This window comes from Moschus berezovskii, chromosome 4 (assembly GCF_049115385.1).
Source record: "Moschus berezovskii isolate FMDL1 chromosome 4, NW_MosBer_1.0, whole genome shotgun sequence".
Classification (NCBI taxonomy): Eukaryota; Metazoa; Chordata; class Mammalia; order Artiodactyla; family Moschidae; genus Moschus; species Moschus berezovskii.
In genome coordinates this window covers 100,142,452-100,157,532 of record NC_142463.1, presented here as the reverse complement: position 1 = coordinate 100,157,532, position 15,081 = coordinate 100,142,452, and the positions used below count along the sequence as shown (strand labels likewise).

The window sequence follows — 15,081 nt, the reverse complement described above, 5'->3', positions numbered from 1 at the left end:
CCCTGTCCATCGCCAACTCTGAAGTCCACCCAAACCCATGTCTATTGAGTCGGTGATGCCATCTAACCATCTCATCCTCTGTCATTCCCTTCTCCTCCTGCTCTCAATCTTTCCCGGCATCAGGGTCTTTTCAAATGAGTCAGCTCTTCACATCAGGTGGCCAAAGTATTGGAGTTTCAGCTTCAACATCAATCCTTCCAATGAATACCCAGCCCTGATCTCCTTTAGGATGGACTGGTTATTCTACACATAGAAAATCCTAAAGATGCTACCAGAAAACTACTAGAGCTGATCAATGAATTTGGTAAAGTTGCAGGATACAAAATTAATACACAGAAATATCTTGCAATTCTATATACTAACAACAAAAGGTCAGGAAGTGATATTAAGGAAACAATCTCATTTACCATCATATCAAAAAGAATAAAATATCTAGGTGTAAATTTACCTAAGGAGGCTAAAGACCTATCTTCTGAAAACTATAAGATGCTGGTGAAAGAAATCAAACGTGACACAAACAGATTGACAGATATACCATGTTCTTGGATTGGAAGAATCAATATTGTCAAAATGACTACACTACCCAAGGCAATCTACAGATTTGATGCAACCCCTATCAAATTACCAATGGAATTTTTTGTGGATCTAGGACAGAAATCTTAAAATTTGTATAGCAACACAAAAGAGCGCAAATAGCCAAAGCAATCTTAACAAAGAAAAATGAAGCTGGAGGAATCAGGCTCCCTGATTTCAGACTACAGTACAAAGATACAGTAATCAAAGCAGTATGGTACTGACACAAAGACAGATCAATAGAACAGGCTAGAAACCCCAGAAATAAACCCATGCACCTATGATTAATTAATCAACAACAATGGAGGCAAGACTACAATGTATATAAGGTAGTCTCTTCAATAAGTGATGCTGGGAAAACTGGACGGTTACATGTAAATGAATGAAATTAGAACATTTCTAACACCATACACAGAAACAAACTCAAAATGGATTAAAGATCTAGATGTAAGACTGGATACTATAAAACTCTTAGAGGGAAATCGAAGCAGAACACCCTTTGACATAAATCTCATCAAGTTCTTTTTAGATCCATCTCCTAGATTAAAGAAATAAAAATGGAAAGAAACAAATGGGACCTAATTAAACTTAACAAGCTTTTGCACAGCAAAGGAAACCATCAACAAAATGAAAAGACAACCCACAGCATGGGAGAAAATATTTGCAATCAATTGATTGACAAGGGATTAATCTCCAAATTATACACACAACTGATGCAGCTCAATATCAAAGAAACAGACAACCCAATCAAAAAACAGAAGATCTAAATAGACATTCTCCAAAGAGGACATTTCAGATGGTGATAAACCACATGAAAAGATGCTTAACATGGCTAATTATTAGAGAAATGCAAATCAAAACTACAATGGGGTACTACCTTACACTGGCCAGAATGGCCATCATCAAAATATCTTCAAACAATAAATGCTAGGTTGGTTGTGGAGAAAAGGGAACCTTCCTATCCTGTTGGTGGGAATTTAGTGTAGACACAGGGAGAACAGTATGGAGGTTCCGTAAAAAACTAAAAATAGAACTACCATATGATCCACCAATTCCACTCCTGAGCATAAATCTGAAGAAAACCATGCTTGGAAAAGATCCTTGTGCCCCAATGTTCACAGCAGTACTGCTTACAATAGCCAAGACATGGAAGCAACCTAAATGTCCACTGATGAATGATTAAAGAAGATATGGTGCATGTATACAATGGGCTATTCAGTTCAGTTCAGTCGCTCAGTCGTGTCTGACTCTTTGCGACCCCATGAATCACAGCACGCCAGGCCTCCCTGTCCATCACCAACTCCCGGAGTACACTCAAACTCATGTCCATCGAGTCGGTGATGCCATTCAGGCATCTCATTCTTTGTCGTCCCCGTCTCCTCCCACCCCCAATCCTTCCTAGCATCAGACTCTTTTCCAGTGAGTCAACTCGTTGCATGAGGTGGCCAAAGTATTGCTTAGCCATAAAATAGAATGAGATAATTCCATTTGCAGCAACATGGGTGGACCTAGAGATTATCATACTAAGTGAAGTCAATCAGACAGAAAAACACAAATATAATGTCACTTATATATGGAATCTTAAAAAATGAATACAAGTGAACTTATTTACAAAAGAGAAACTGACTCACAGACCTAGAAAACAAACTTCTGGTTACCAAAAGGTAAAGGTGGGGGGAGGGATAAATTAGGAGGTTGGTATTAACATAAACATCCTCTGTAATAACCTATATGGGAAAAGATTCTGAAAATGAATGGATATATGTCTATGTATATCACTTTTCTGTACACCTGAAACTAACACATTGTGTATCAAATATACTCCGATACTTTTTTTTATTTTAAAAGAGAAACAAAAAGAACAAAGTGTGAAGACTTACCCAAACAAATTCAGATTTTACTATAAAACTCTAACAATGAAGAGTTTGTTATTGGTGGAAGAATGGACATATTGATTAATGGAAGAGAGTGAAGAATTCAGAAGTAGACTCACACACATATTGGCAAGTGATTTTTTTGCCTCGGCAGTTGTTTTTCAATGGAGATGCCAAGCAATTTGAGGATGGTCGTGGTGATGAAAAATCAGTTGTGTTTCTATATCCTAGCAAAAAAGTCACTTGGCAGTTGAAATGAAAATGTTATCCCACACATGAGAAATATTTATGTAAAAGTTAAAATATGAAAGATGAAAATACCAAAAATTACAAAATATTACCAACAGAAATTATGGTCAATTGATTGTCAACAAAGCTGCCAAGGTAATTAAATGGGAAAAGGACATTCTTTGTAACAAATGGTGCTGGAGAAACTGGATATCAATATGGGGAAAAAAGAACTTTAACCTTTTTGTCACATCATATACAAAATTAATTCAAAATGAAACACAAGCCTAAACATAAGAGCAAAAACTATAAAACTTCAGGAAGAAAAATACAAGGAAATCTTCATGATCTTGAGATAGACAAAGCTTTCTTCGCTAGGACATAAAGAAAAGCATAAACAATACAAGAAAAAAATTTGATGTTCAATAGAATCTAAAAAGTACTGTCTTCCAAAGACACTAAAAGGACTTAGAAAAATATCTGCAAATTATTTTTCTGATAAATTAATTATACCCAGAATAAAAATGTCTTTAAAGAAAACTTCTTTCTCACTTGGGGAAAGGTCAGTGTGGGAGCTGGTTGTCTGCATGGGTGATCAGAATTCACATCTGAGACGTTTTCAAATGATGATGCCACCAGAATGGTTCTTTGCATTTTTTTAAAATCACTGCATAATCTAACTTTGATTAACTTATCTCAGACCATCCAGGTAGGTGAAGTTTGACTCTTGTAGCCTATTTTTAAGGATCTGTAGGCTAAACCTTGCTCTTGTAACCAGCATCTGGGCTTTGTGTGTGAGCGTTCCCCTCTTCTTATTGGGATCCTCAATGACTGAGGCTTTTTCTCAGATAGAACAAAGTAAGTTTCCAAGATCTCCAGAACTCCCAAGGTAGACTTCACCGGAAGCTTTAGCAAGAACAAGAAGCCCACAGGGTGGGGAAGAAGGGAAAACATACCTTTCAGCTCCTTCTTGGAGTCGCCATAAAGTGCCTCATAGATCTGTAGCTCTGACTGGAGGGACTGGAAAAGCTGCTGTTTCTCTTCGCACTGTTGCTGCAGGAGGGCCAGCTTATGATGCAGCCTGGCAAGGGAGAAGCAAGGGTCCACTGAGCAGGTGGACTCCTATCAGGGCAAGAGGCTCTGAGCCAACTTTTGCATCAGAGAATTTTAGCCCGAGATGTCTCCTGAGGTGTCATGAAGACCACTGCCTTTATTCCACAGATGTAGCGAGAGAGGCTCAGGAGGTCACGTCCCTTTGCTTAGAGCTGTGCGGTTAGCCATCACACCTGGGACACACCACCTGGTGTTCTTGCTGCCCCACTGGGTCTTGTCATGTTGTCCAGCAATTATTACAGGGTTTATGCTGGGAAGCAGCATCAAGGCTGGTGTAGACCTCCTAGGTTATGATGGGACTCATATCCTAAAACTCACTGGAAGGACTTTCTCCAGAATCTGATATGCTGAAGCCTTACATAAGAGGGTTTTACTCTCTCAACTTTGGAGTGAAAAAGTCATTCCCAGAGAAGTCCTTCCTTCTGTTCAAAGTTACCCATAAATCTGAAATAGCAGAGGGGATATCAAGGTTTCCAAAAAGGACCATTCACTGACTTGCCAATACCCCTTTTTCTAAATCTGAAAATACGGCCGTCTTCCTTTGCAACGGGCTCCCTCTAACCTGGAGTCTTTCTCCTGGAGAGACAGTCGTTCCTCCTGGAAATGCAAGATCTCCTGCTGCTTCTCCTTCAGGTCTTCCAGTAGCTGCTGCCGGTCCACCTTTTGGTGCTCCAGCTCCATTTCCAGCTCTTGAAGGCGGGATCGAGAGGTCAGTAGAGCCTCCCTCAGGCATTCTGTTTCCTGGGAGTGCTCTGGTAAGCAGGACACAGGAGTACTTATATCATAGGGTCAAAGGTCAGCAGGAAGATTAAGCCCAAGCACATCCATCCTGACAAACAGAACTAAGGTGAAAGGAAGGCCAGCTTATGCTGCCTGAGAGACAAAGCCAGTGTCTGCTGTTACATCCACACGCTCCAAGGAGTGGGAGCCTCTTTCTCTGCAGAAAGAGGTTGCTGCTGTGATTCAGTATGGCCCACCTTGGTTTTAGGGAACACACTCTTGCTTCCTAACTCTATTTTCTAAGTACTCACATACCCTCTATGCAATAATCTACTCGCGAGTTTTGCCAAGGATCAAGAGGCTTATGTAGAAACCTCTCTTAATGTCTTTTTCCTTTCCTACAAGCATTATTTCATTCTGGGCTTAATCCTCTTAGCGACTATTCTTTGTCTGTTTGGATATTCAATAAGTATTTGTAAATAAAAATAATTTGTGATTGAAAATACATTGATTTCATTAACTCAATTAACACTAAGGTCAGCATCCACCCCCCGCCCCCCAGGCCCAAAAGGAAATGATGCCCACACATGGATGCCCACTCAAAAGTGTTGAGAAAGCTCTGGAAGATGTTTTTCTAGCACCTCCAGACACAGTCATGAGGACCAGGGACCAAAGAGGAGCCCTGAGTGTAGGAGGAGGGAGATGGAGAGGAGACACAGCACATCAGCACGAGAGGGACACAGGGAGCTTCAGCGAGGTCTTGGAAGAGGCTGAGAGGGTGTGTAGGCCTCCTGCTCCTCCCTTTCCTGGACTGAAACCAGCTGTGAGTGTGGGGAGGTAGGACGGGCACTAACTGGTGTCCAGGTTGGTGGCTAATGACTGAATCACTGCACGTGGGTCGCACAGAAGTGGCTTTCCTACAGCTCCTCCTCCCTGGAGCCTAGGCATCTGAGGGCCCACGGTTCGGGATTGTCAGCAAGTAGCCCTTTCTAGAGTGAGAAAAGCTATGGGAGTTTGGTGTTGGTGGGTCTGAGTAGCTCTGCTCTCTCCACCTTCTCCTCTCTTAGGTTCTCCAGTTGGTGATGGGTATGGCCAGGGAAGAAAGGGATACAACACTGACCACAGTTTGTGGCTTTTGGCACTCACCTCTGGAAACATGACTGAGCTGAGCCTGAAGCCTGTGGTTTTCTTCCCGAAGGACTCTGTTCTCATTGGAAAGCTGAGGTGTGGACTCCAGACCCAGATTGTAGAAGTTAGAGGTGGAGCCTGTCCGAGGAAGTGCAAGCAGGTAAGGTACACATTTGTGTAACAGAGGATCTCTGTTTGCTCGTTCTCTGCCTCCAAAGACACTGTCCCAACCCAGCAGAAAACCCTGAGGACTTGTCTCCTGGTGGGACGAAGTCTGCTGGGCTGAATGCCTGGCTTTCCTGTGGCTCCTCTGCAGGAGTTCTTTGCATGCATTTCATGTGCCCTGGGTGAGCAGTTCAGGAGGCTCTGTTCCCTAAATAGCTGCTCTTGCTGCAGTGTGGACAGGTCAAGGGTGTTTGGAAAGGCCGGCCTCCCGGTGTCAGCAGCCTGGGGGAGAGTGTGGGCAGGAAGGCCACTTTGGTGAGCGGCTGCAGGAGGCCTTGCAGACCTGGCTCCACCACATGCCAGTCACAGAACCAGGGCACAGAAGTCAGCAGGCAGCAAGTGAGTAGCTTTAGGGTGAAGGAGAAGTCAGAGGATTCTGGGGAGTAGATCTGGTTAGATCTGCAGTGAGGAGAGCTACTCTCTGAGCTCAGATACAGCAACAAGGGGAGGGGAATGGTCCTTGCCCCCTGCCTTGCTGACTGTAAGGAGCAAGTGGAGGAAAGCAGACCACAGTGCTTTGAAATCTGTGACGCTCTTCTCTAGGGCAACCTTAGATTCTCCCTAAGTAGACCGGAAATAGGAGGCCCTGGGCCTCTCCTACCGCTTTCGCGGGCAGTGGAGCTGAGCCTGTGTTCCAGCTGCTCCCGCAGGCGATCGTTAATGCAGATGGACTCCTCCAGGCGCTGGCGCAGGTTGCGGATTTCACCAAGATGCTCCTCTAGCAGGTCAGCCCCTGAGCCACCCAGGAGGACAGGAAGAGGTGGAGATGGAGCACCCTGGGGCCCACTTGGGGGCTTTGCCAGTGGCCTCTCAGCAAGACCCTTAAACATCACTGTCCTCTCTCATGGGCATATGGGAGCTCAGGTGACTTTGTTTAAAGAGTGAATGGCGGCAACATATATATATGTATGTGTATATATATATATATATGTATACACACACACATAGTGGAATATTACTCAGCCATAAAAAATAATGAAATAATGCCATTGCAGCAACATGAATGGGCTTAGAGATTGTTATACTGAGTGAAGTCAGCGAAGGAGAAATATCATATGACATCCCTTATATGTGGATTCTAAAAAGAAATGATACAAATGAACTTACTTAGAAAAAAGAAAGAGACTCACAAACTTAGACAACAAACTTATGGTTGCCAGGGGGAAGGATGGGGGAAAGAGATAGGGCATTTTGGATGGACATGTACACACTGCTATATTTAAAATGGATAACCATCAAGGAACTACTATATAGCTCATAGAACTCTGTTCATGTTATGTGGCAGCCTGGATGGGAGGGGAGTTTGAGGCAGAATGGGTTATGTGTGTATGTATCACTGAGTCCCTCTGCTGTTCATCTGAAACTATCACAACATTGTTAATCGGGTATACCCCAACAAAAAAAAAAAAAAAAAAAAGGTTTAAAATTAAATAACCTATCACTTTTACCCTAATAAAAGAGTAATTTAGTTTTAAACACAGGACAGCTGGTACTAAGCAAGCCCCATGGGCCTCCTCCCATATAGGGGTGCATGTAAGGGAGTTGTAAGTGTACATGTCCATTTGCCAGGGTAACTGGTAAATGCAAGAGGTTCCATATGGTTTAGAGAAACAATTGACCTGCTCGGCTTTGTATTTACCTGTGGGTTTGGAGTTAAGCTGGTACATGGAGGAGCCTGAGGATAGGTCCCCAGATATGCTCCCTTTCTGAGGTCTCATCATGTCCCACTGGCCACTGCTGCCCAGGTACCCAGGCTCCAGGATTCTGCCCAGTTCGGTGGTGCTGCTTGGAGGACAGAGGGGCTTGGTAGGGTTGCGGTAGTGGGAAGGTCTGGCTTCTGTATGGTTGGTTGGCAATGTGGCTGGGGAAGCAGGATGAACACTGGTGACACCTGGGCAGAAGGAAACATGAGTGAGAAGCAGAAGTGAACACAAGGATCAGCCAGGAAGCGCGTGATTGAGGAGAACGGACACTGACGGGGACACACGGGCGGAGGCCTCAGCGGCTGCGGAACACCAGTGAGATGGAGACTTAGACCCTGGACGCTGCGACTCTCACCCCGTGTATTTGTGAGCAAGAGACACAAGAGGTAGGGGGTGAACAAAGTCACCCATGGACACAACAGGAAAGTCCTGTGGCCCTAACCTGGCTCCCGTGATGCCTCATGATAGAGTCCAGGGAAGTTCCTGGGGAGAACTCACTGGGAAAGTCAGGGGTTCAGAGTGTGATGGCCATAGCACTGAGCACACCTGCGAACAGGAATATTTGTGTTCCTGGGAGTACTTGCTGTTCCGGAAGCTAAAGTGCCAGTTTTTCTAGTTTTCCTTTGGGGTTGTCAGAAGAGAAAGGGGTCATAAATCCAGCTAGAATGGTGGACCCAGTCACTCCAGACTGAACTCTTTGCTGAGGTTGGGGGAGGTTCTGTATAAGCTAAGGGGTGATTTGAATCTTACTCAACACGATTCAAGGAACTGAAATGTCATCACTTGCATCTGAAGAGTCATGAACACTCTCCCATGGGGGAGGTAGGACCTTTCATTTCATAGGCTGATGCCTTCATAGATCCTGTGAAATCATGGGCCTTCCCATCATCTCCGCTTCTATTTAAAAATAATCCCAGCTGGGTGAGAGAGGGAAAGAAGTGAACCGGCTATAGTTCAGGATATTCACATTCAGAAGACTGCTTTCTAGGGATTATCGACATGAGCAGCAAACAGGTAGCTCTGCCTAAGAAACAGGAGTGAGGAGTGAGGTCCTGGTGTCTTCCAACCAAGCCAACTCCCTTTGAGGGATTAATGTAGTTGGCAGTTGCCAATTTTGATCCTTATTTATAACTGTTCTCAAATTTGGCTACATTCTGGAATCATCTGAGACAATGTAAAAACAAGTACCAGTGCCTGGTTCCCCAGAGATCTGACCTTAATGGGTATGTGGTTCAGCTTCGATACTGAATGTTTTAAAATCGTCCTAGCTGATTCTAAAAGGCAGGAAAGTTTGAGAAGTATTGTCAAGCATCTCCCCTTCCCCAATTTGAAAACCACTAGATATTCATTAGGATCAGCGGAAATTAAGGAGGGGGATTAAAAATGTAAGCATGCAAATTACAGTCCAGGATTTAAAAGAGACATGACTCCCTACCTCGTCCACACCTCTTTCAACCCCAACCCCACACAAGGCGAAGGGGAAATCAGTGGTTGTTGACACTCAGCTTACTTTCTCACCAAGGTCGCAGGAGGCTTCAAATCTATCAGTAACAGGGATCAGTAGTCTCATGTTCCAGTCTCCCTGGCCACACAATACAGAGCGCATGCCCTAAACCATGCAAAAACACCAGACAGACACTTGCACAAGAAGATTTTAGCTCCATAGAGACCTGAGAAGCTGCCATGCACCACTATCCACTCGGAAGCTTGGTTTAAAGCACAGGAGGAGAGCTGATGAGCTCTTTGGAGAGGACTGTGCTTAACAAGGCAAAGAAAGGGCTACAGCCTTTCTTGCCAAGGCTGGACCATCCAAAATCTGGCCCATGGAACAGACTGGTTGTGACTCCAGTTCAACCCGCATCAGCAGACCATTTCATGCACAGTGCTCTCCTTCCTGTCTCTAGCTTTGGGCAAAGACAACTTGACAATGTGGAAAGATGAAGGAAAAGGAAGTGAGGAAATGAAAAGTAGTCTAGTGAACACTCGTGCCTTTCGGCATGGAACAGATTTGTTATCCATCAGTTGTTGGTTCCAGACCTGCTATGGTAGCGTGGTAGCAAGTTCTAGTTCAGAGAGAATAGCACATGCTGTCATCTCTAAAGAGAGAAAAGACTTTGGCAAGGGGACTCCAGCATTGTTCAGCTGAGCTCAGCCTGTGCTCTCAGCAGGACTGTAACAAAACCATTCCAGATGGAGAAGGTATGATGGAAACATGGAACCAGGAGCAGAAGATCCAAATTCAAGCCCATTTCTCGCCCTTCCTAGTGACCTTGATCAAGTAACCTCACTCTCTGAGTTTTAGTTCTCTGCCCTGGCCCTGGCACACAAGGTGAGACCATGTTCACGTTGGTAGGTCCTTAGATTGCTATACCCGTGTAACACTGGTAGCAGAAGGTAGCCTCTTAGACCTCACTGCCTGCTGGAAGGAACATGTGCAGACTCTCCTTAAAAATGATCTCAGTCTAGCTGGAAATCAAACTAATGTTAGAGTAGACAGTGTATCCAATTTCAGGGATACTAATGTGGTCTAAATGGGGCTCAAGGTGTACACATTCTCAGCTTGTGGTCTATGGTGACCATCAATCTCTGGCCCATCCAAGCTCTTCTTTACAGGCACAGACCATGGTTATAAGGTAATTTCAAATTGCTTTCTAGTTTTTTTAAAAGCACTACTAGAGGGCAAATTCATCATGTGAAGTTCTTTTCTTATTTCACATAGGAGCATAGTTAGTTACCTACTAACTGATGAAACACACACATGAGAAAGATAACAGCAAATATATTTCCAAAAATAGCAAGCGCAGCTCTCCCACAGTCGTCCACTGATAGCGTGTACCCCTGTGTTATTTTGAAAACTCTGCCATCCAGCCAAAGCCATGCAGAGACACACAGTGTGGGTCCGCCGTCCGCAAGCACACGAACGCAGCAGGAAGTGCTCACTTTCTCCTAACTGCTTCCGCAGCATCTGCAGCTCCTGCTGAGCCTCCGCCAAGGAGACCATGGGCGTCTCACAGCAGCCAGGGAGGGGAGGGCCAGCAGAGCTGAAAGGCAGGAAGCTGGGTGGAGCTGAGGGCAGGGGTGCCTGGGGAAGGCTAACCAGCGTGGGTATGGATTGGAAATGAAGGCCTAGAAACAGAAAGTCAGGGAGAAAGGACACAAGTCATTAGACCGAAAGGGAGAGAAAAGAACAGGTGAAAGATTGAGAAGGTGAAACTATTTCCTGACCAGGTGTCTCCCTGGGGAGTGTCTGTCATTCAATGTGGTGATGACTAAGATGGCCAAGGGGGAGCAGAGCTACCCAAGAGGCTGGCTTATCTCACCCGCTCCTTCTTCTCCCCTGCCAGGGCTATCCTGCATTCACATTCTATGCTCATCTGGAAAACAGCTGGTTATAAAAAGGCAAGGTAGCATTACCATAGCTCAGGCAGCCATGAGAGCCCCATCCTAGCCATCTGGGCATGGAAGGTCAGGATGGCTCTGCCTGAATGCTCTCAGGAGCCCTGGGGTGCTGCTGCCAGCATGGGCCAGTCCTGGCCTCCGTGACAAGACTCCTCTACATCTAGAACTCCTGAAAGCAACAGGACTCACCCTGAGGAGGACAGGAGTAGACTAGGAGAGTGGGGATGCTGGCATGACTAATGCATGAAATTCAAGGCTGATGGAAACAAACTTGAGAATCCCAAATCACTGCTCATTCACCAAAGGAAAAATAAAAGCCTTGGCAAACTGACAGACACAGTGGCATGCAAAAATCTGTCTGAACATTCAAATAGTTTAAGAAAAATGCTTAACATATGTGGATTCTTCCATCCTTGACGCAAACCTACTGAATCATAAACTCTTGTCAGAAAATTTTTTAAAAGAAAAAACTTCACAGGTGATCATCATGCAGCCCATCTATAGATTTCAGGAAGCCTGGGAAGTTCTGATATTTGAATCTCTCTCCTTTTCCTAAAAACATTTGAAGGGCATGTAGCCCACGGAGGGAGCAGAACCCAAAACGTCTAGACTTGTGGAGACTGTTCCACACAGAAGACAGTGATCACATTCCAAAAACATCCCTTATCCCAGGACGCTGACATGGTATCAGAGCAGTTCAAGACCCTGAATTACCAAGTGACACAGCCCAGGCCTCCTTCAGAGAGGTATTCTGACTCTAAAACCTTCGACCTTCTGCTCTTTTTAATCCCAAAGCATTCACAGAGATGTCTACAGTGCTTGGCGAATGGTTTTTCCCCATGATTTCCTGGTTTAGCTGGAAATTTTGGCCCAGAAACTTTGAGCCCAGAAAGAGTTGGACACATTCTTTTCCTTAAGATTTGGGTGACTTGCTCTCAAGAGGGACAAGGATGGCAGAAGAAAAGTGTTCTTCTGTAGGCATCTCTACTGAATGCAACCTCACCACAACCACGCTGAAGGCAGGCAGCCAGCCGTCTTGTTGGGGGGCAGCAGGTGAGAATAAGGTTTGCCTGTTCTGTGCATTGCTAGTGTGGAGCTGTGATTGGATAATACAGCCCCTGGTAACTAACCTGAGGCAGGTAAATGAAATATACAACTCTGTCAGTCCAAGATATACACCATGTATATCTCAAGGATCACCGACCCATTCATAAAACCATGAAAGATAATGTAATGCGAACAGAATTCCTTCAAAGGATACTGAAGCATCCTCAGCTATGAAGGAAATAGCCCCACCAACTACAGAGGCTCCTCTGCAGAGAAAATGGGGAAAACACACAAGAGAGCAGCAGATGGAAATTTCTTTTTGCTCTCTGGCTGCAATAATCCTGAGAGGAACATTTTGCCTCTTTGATTCCCAGGGTAAAATGAGAGAAAGAAATGAAGATGATTCTTTTAAAATGATTAGCCAACTACTGGTCAAAATTGGTATGCAGCTCAAAGTCTGATGTGGATTATTTATTTTTCTATGGTAGTTAAAGACTAGTCAGACCCTATTAGTGAATTTGAATGGTCTCTTGATTTTTGTCTAGGATTCAATGTATCTAAGCTCCTAATGATGCTTTTCTTATCCCTGAAGAAAAGTCAAAGCTGAGTGACAGGAGATGAAGCCCCTGCCCCATTGGCTAGTGCATACCTGGATGGGCCTGGCTGGCCTCCTTGGGGGGATTCTGGGGAGCTGGGAAGCTGATGGGGTTGCTGCTGGGTTCGGCCTTAACCCCCTGAGATGAACTGGTTGCTGATGGTTTGGAAGACAGTACAGCAGAATGACTTGAATGATGGTTGGAATCTACAAAACCCATGAATGAAAGAACATGTTTGGTATTCTTCAAAGAACTGGAATCTGATCTTACAATGTAACCAGGGCAGAGCCTTGTTGTCAGGGAAAGCACCAAGCGCAAGCACTGTGAGCAGCTTTCATTCCTGACTTGCAGATTGCTCCTTCAGTGAGAAAAGCCACCTGAGAGGCGACAGTAGGGTTCAGAGCCTGAAACCAAGAAAAAGGCACCTCCAAAAATAGCAGACAAGTGCAGCAGCATATGTGGACACCCAAGGAAACTTGGGGGTTCAGAAGCTGCACCTGGCTGGAGGGATAAGACACCCCATCTTACAGAAGGAGATCAATCAGACAGATTGTGTGCCCGTGAGGCGTGTGGAAACAGAAGTCCCCATCCTCTTCTCACTCGCCCCACTGTGGTTGCCTGGTCCAACAGCATCCAGGTGAGAGTGGAGACCCAGGGACAGGGTCAGCTTGTAGAATCAGGAGCAAAGCAAAGGTCCTGACTCACTGGGGCCTATGCTCGGGATGGTTCAGCCTGACACATGCCAAGGCATATCTATAAAGCCTGGATGTAGAAGTCTGCTCTCAGCCTAGAAAAAGGTGGCTCCACTCAGAAAGTGGAGGCTACCTGAGTGACCAGGCGACGCTTTCTTCTCTTCACAGTGTGTGTACTCGCTGGTGATGTCCATGTCAGAGCAGGCTTCCAACTCGTCAGACAAGAAGGAGGAGCTGCTGGGAGAGTGTTGGGAGTCAGACAAGGCACGACTGCTGCACGGCGTGAGGGAGCGGGCGTCCAGCTTGGCCTGCAGGACTTCAATCACTTTCTCCTTCTCCTGCAGCTCCCTGCTAAGCCTAGTGGGGTGAAGGAGGACAACAGGGGAAGGCAGAATCACTGGATGAGCTAGTCCTTATGAGGAAAACTAAGTAAGTCAAGGGGACCATGCCTGCAAAGAACAAATGAAATTACCCATCTCTGGTTTAGGGTGAGAAGTAGGCCGGGTGCAGAGGGAGGGGGAGCAAGCGGTGCCCAGTGCACTGGCCACACAATACGCTGAGGACTCGCAGGGGCTCAGCCAGGCCTCTGAGGCACTGCTGCTCCAAGCGTGGTCCCCAGGACAGCTGGAGTCCAAGAACTGCTGGTTCCCCGTCTCCAACAACGTAAGTACAGAAACGGACGGTGAGCACTGAGAAACACAGCAGGGTGGCATTCTCACATCCTCCAAGAGGACGTAAGTAGAATCATCTGGTTGATTAAGGTACAGACCAGGTGTGTATCTATGACAGATTAGAGATAAACACAAACTCCTTTGCCCTGCACCGCAGATATTTTGAGGAGCAGTGAGTGGTCTGAAACACACTCATGACACAAAGGGATTTGAACTAGTAAACAAAGGACTCTGAGTCTGAATTTATTGCACATAATAAGAAAATATGCAATGACTCATTGAAAACTGGTTTCCAAGGCACTGTAGCCTCCCAAGATCTGCAACATTGAGGAATTTTATTAGGAACTGTAACACAATTCTTTCTTTCCCAAGGAAACTGTGTGGCCACTAAACTAGCTGCTAACTCCACTTGGGGGTAAGCCAACTTGGCAAAAAGCGCACCATGTACTTAAACACACAGAGTTGGGGAGCAGAGGAGATCCTTGGGGTGCCAAGGACCCTTGAAATTTGGTAAGTTTACTTTTAGGTCAGACTGACTCTAGGTTACTAAGCCTGGAGAATCATTATACAAATAGAAATCAATAGAATTCTATCAAAAGATTGTAAAGAATTAGGCTAGAAAGAACACGAAGATGTTTCATGAACAAATGAATTCATTACAATCAGTATTTTCCATACCCCCTCCACCCCCACTTCTGTCTTGTGAAGTTGGAGCCCTCTTGATCCTTTAGGCCTTGTTCCCAATTACTTTACCAAATTCTATTTGAATTACCTCAAAGCCAGTGGCTCGAGTCCAGCTTGATCTTTCTCACTTTTATGATCCTCTGAAAACCAAATTCAGAAAGAAACAGTAAGAAATTAAACAGGTCTCACTTTATACATTACAAGTGCACGAGCCTATTCGAGTGCAAAATAGTGACCACTGTGTGTGTGGTCAGGACACGTGGGAGACATCAGGCTGCATCTTTAGAGAACAGACCTGCAGGATCTCCAGCGCTCACCAGGCAGAACTTCCCTGACCTGGCGATCACCATCATGACTTCCTTTGCCCCAAATCAATGCAAAAAAAGTTTAAAAGGCACTTGGCCAGATTCCCTCCATAACATACCAGG

At 45.2% G+C, this 15,081-nt stretch overlaps 1 protein-coding gene across 21 annotated transcripts in view; it reads right to left on the bottom strand.

The window, feature by feature from the left end:
• LOC129541805 (myomegalin-like) overlaps positions 1–15,081 on the bottom strand; it is a 214,533-nt gene that overhangs the window by 14,404 nt on the left and 185,048 nt on the right. For all 21 annotated transcript variants that reach the window (XR_016037281.1, XM_088835639.1, XM_088835637.1 and 18 more), the window contains 9 exons: positions 14,742–14,793; positions 13,432–13,655; positions 12,660–12,812; positions 10,505–10,690; positions 7,501–7,752; positions 6,463–6,594; positions 5,655–5,774; positions 4,351–4,540; positions 3,632–3,756 (listed from right to left, as the gene is read on the bottom strand). Coding sequence is in view for 20 of the 21 variants with exons in the window: in XM_088835639.1 (XP_088691765.1) it covers positions 3,632–3,756; positions 4,351–4,540; positions 5,655–5,774; positions 6,463–6,594; positions 7,501–7,752; positions 10,505–10,690; positions 12,660–12,812; positions 13,432–13,655; positions 14,742–14,793 (1,434 nt within the window). In the remaining variant the exon portion in view is untranslated. The remainder of the gene's footprint in view (positions 1–3,631; positions 3,757–4,350; positions 4,541–5,654; positions 5,775–6,462; positions 6,595–7,500; positions 7,753–10,504; positions 10,691–12,659; positions 12,813–13,431; positions 13,656–14,741; positions 14,794–15,081) is intronic.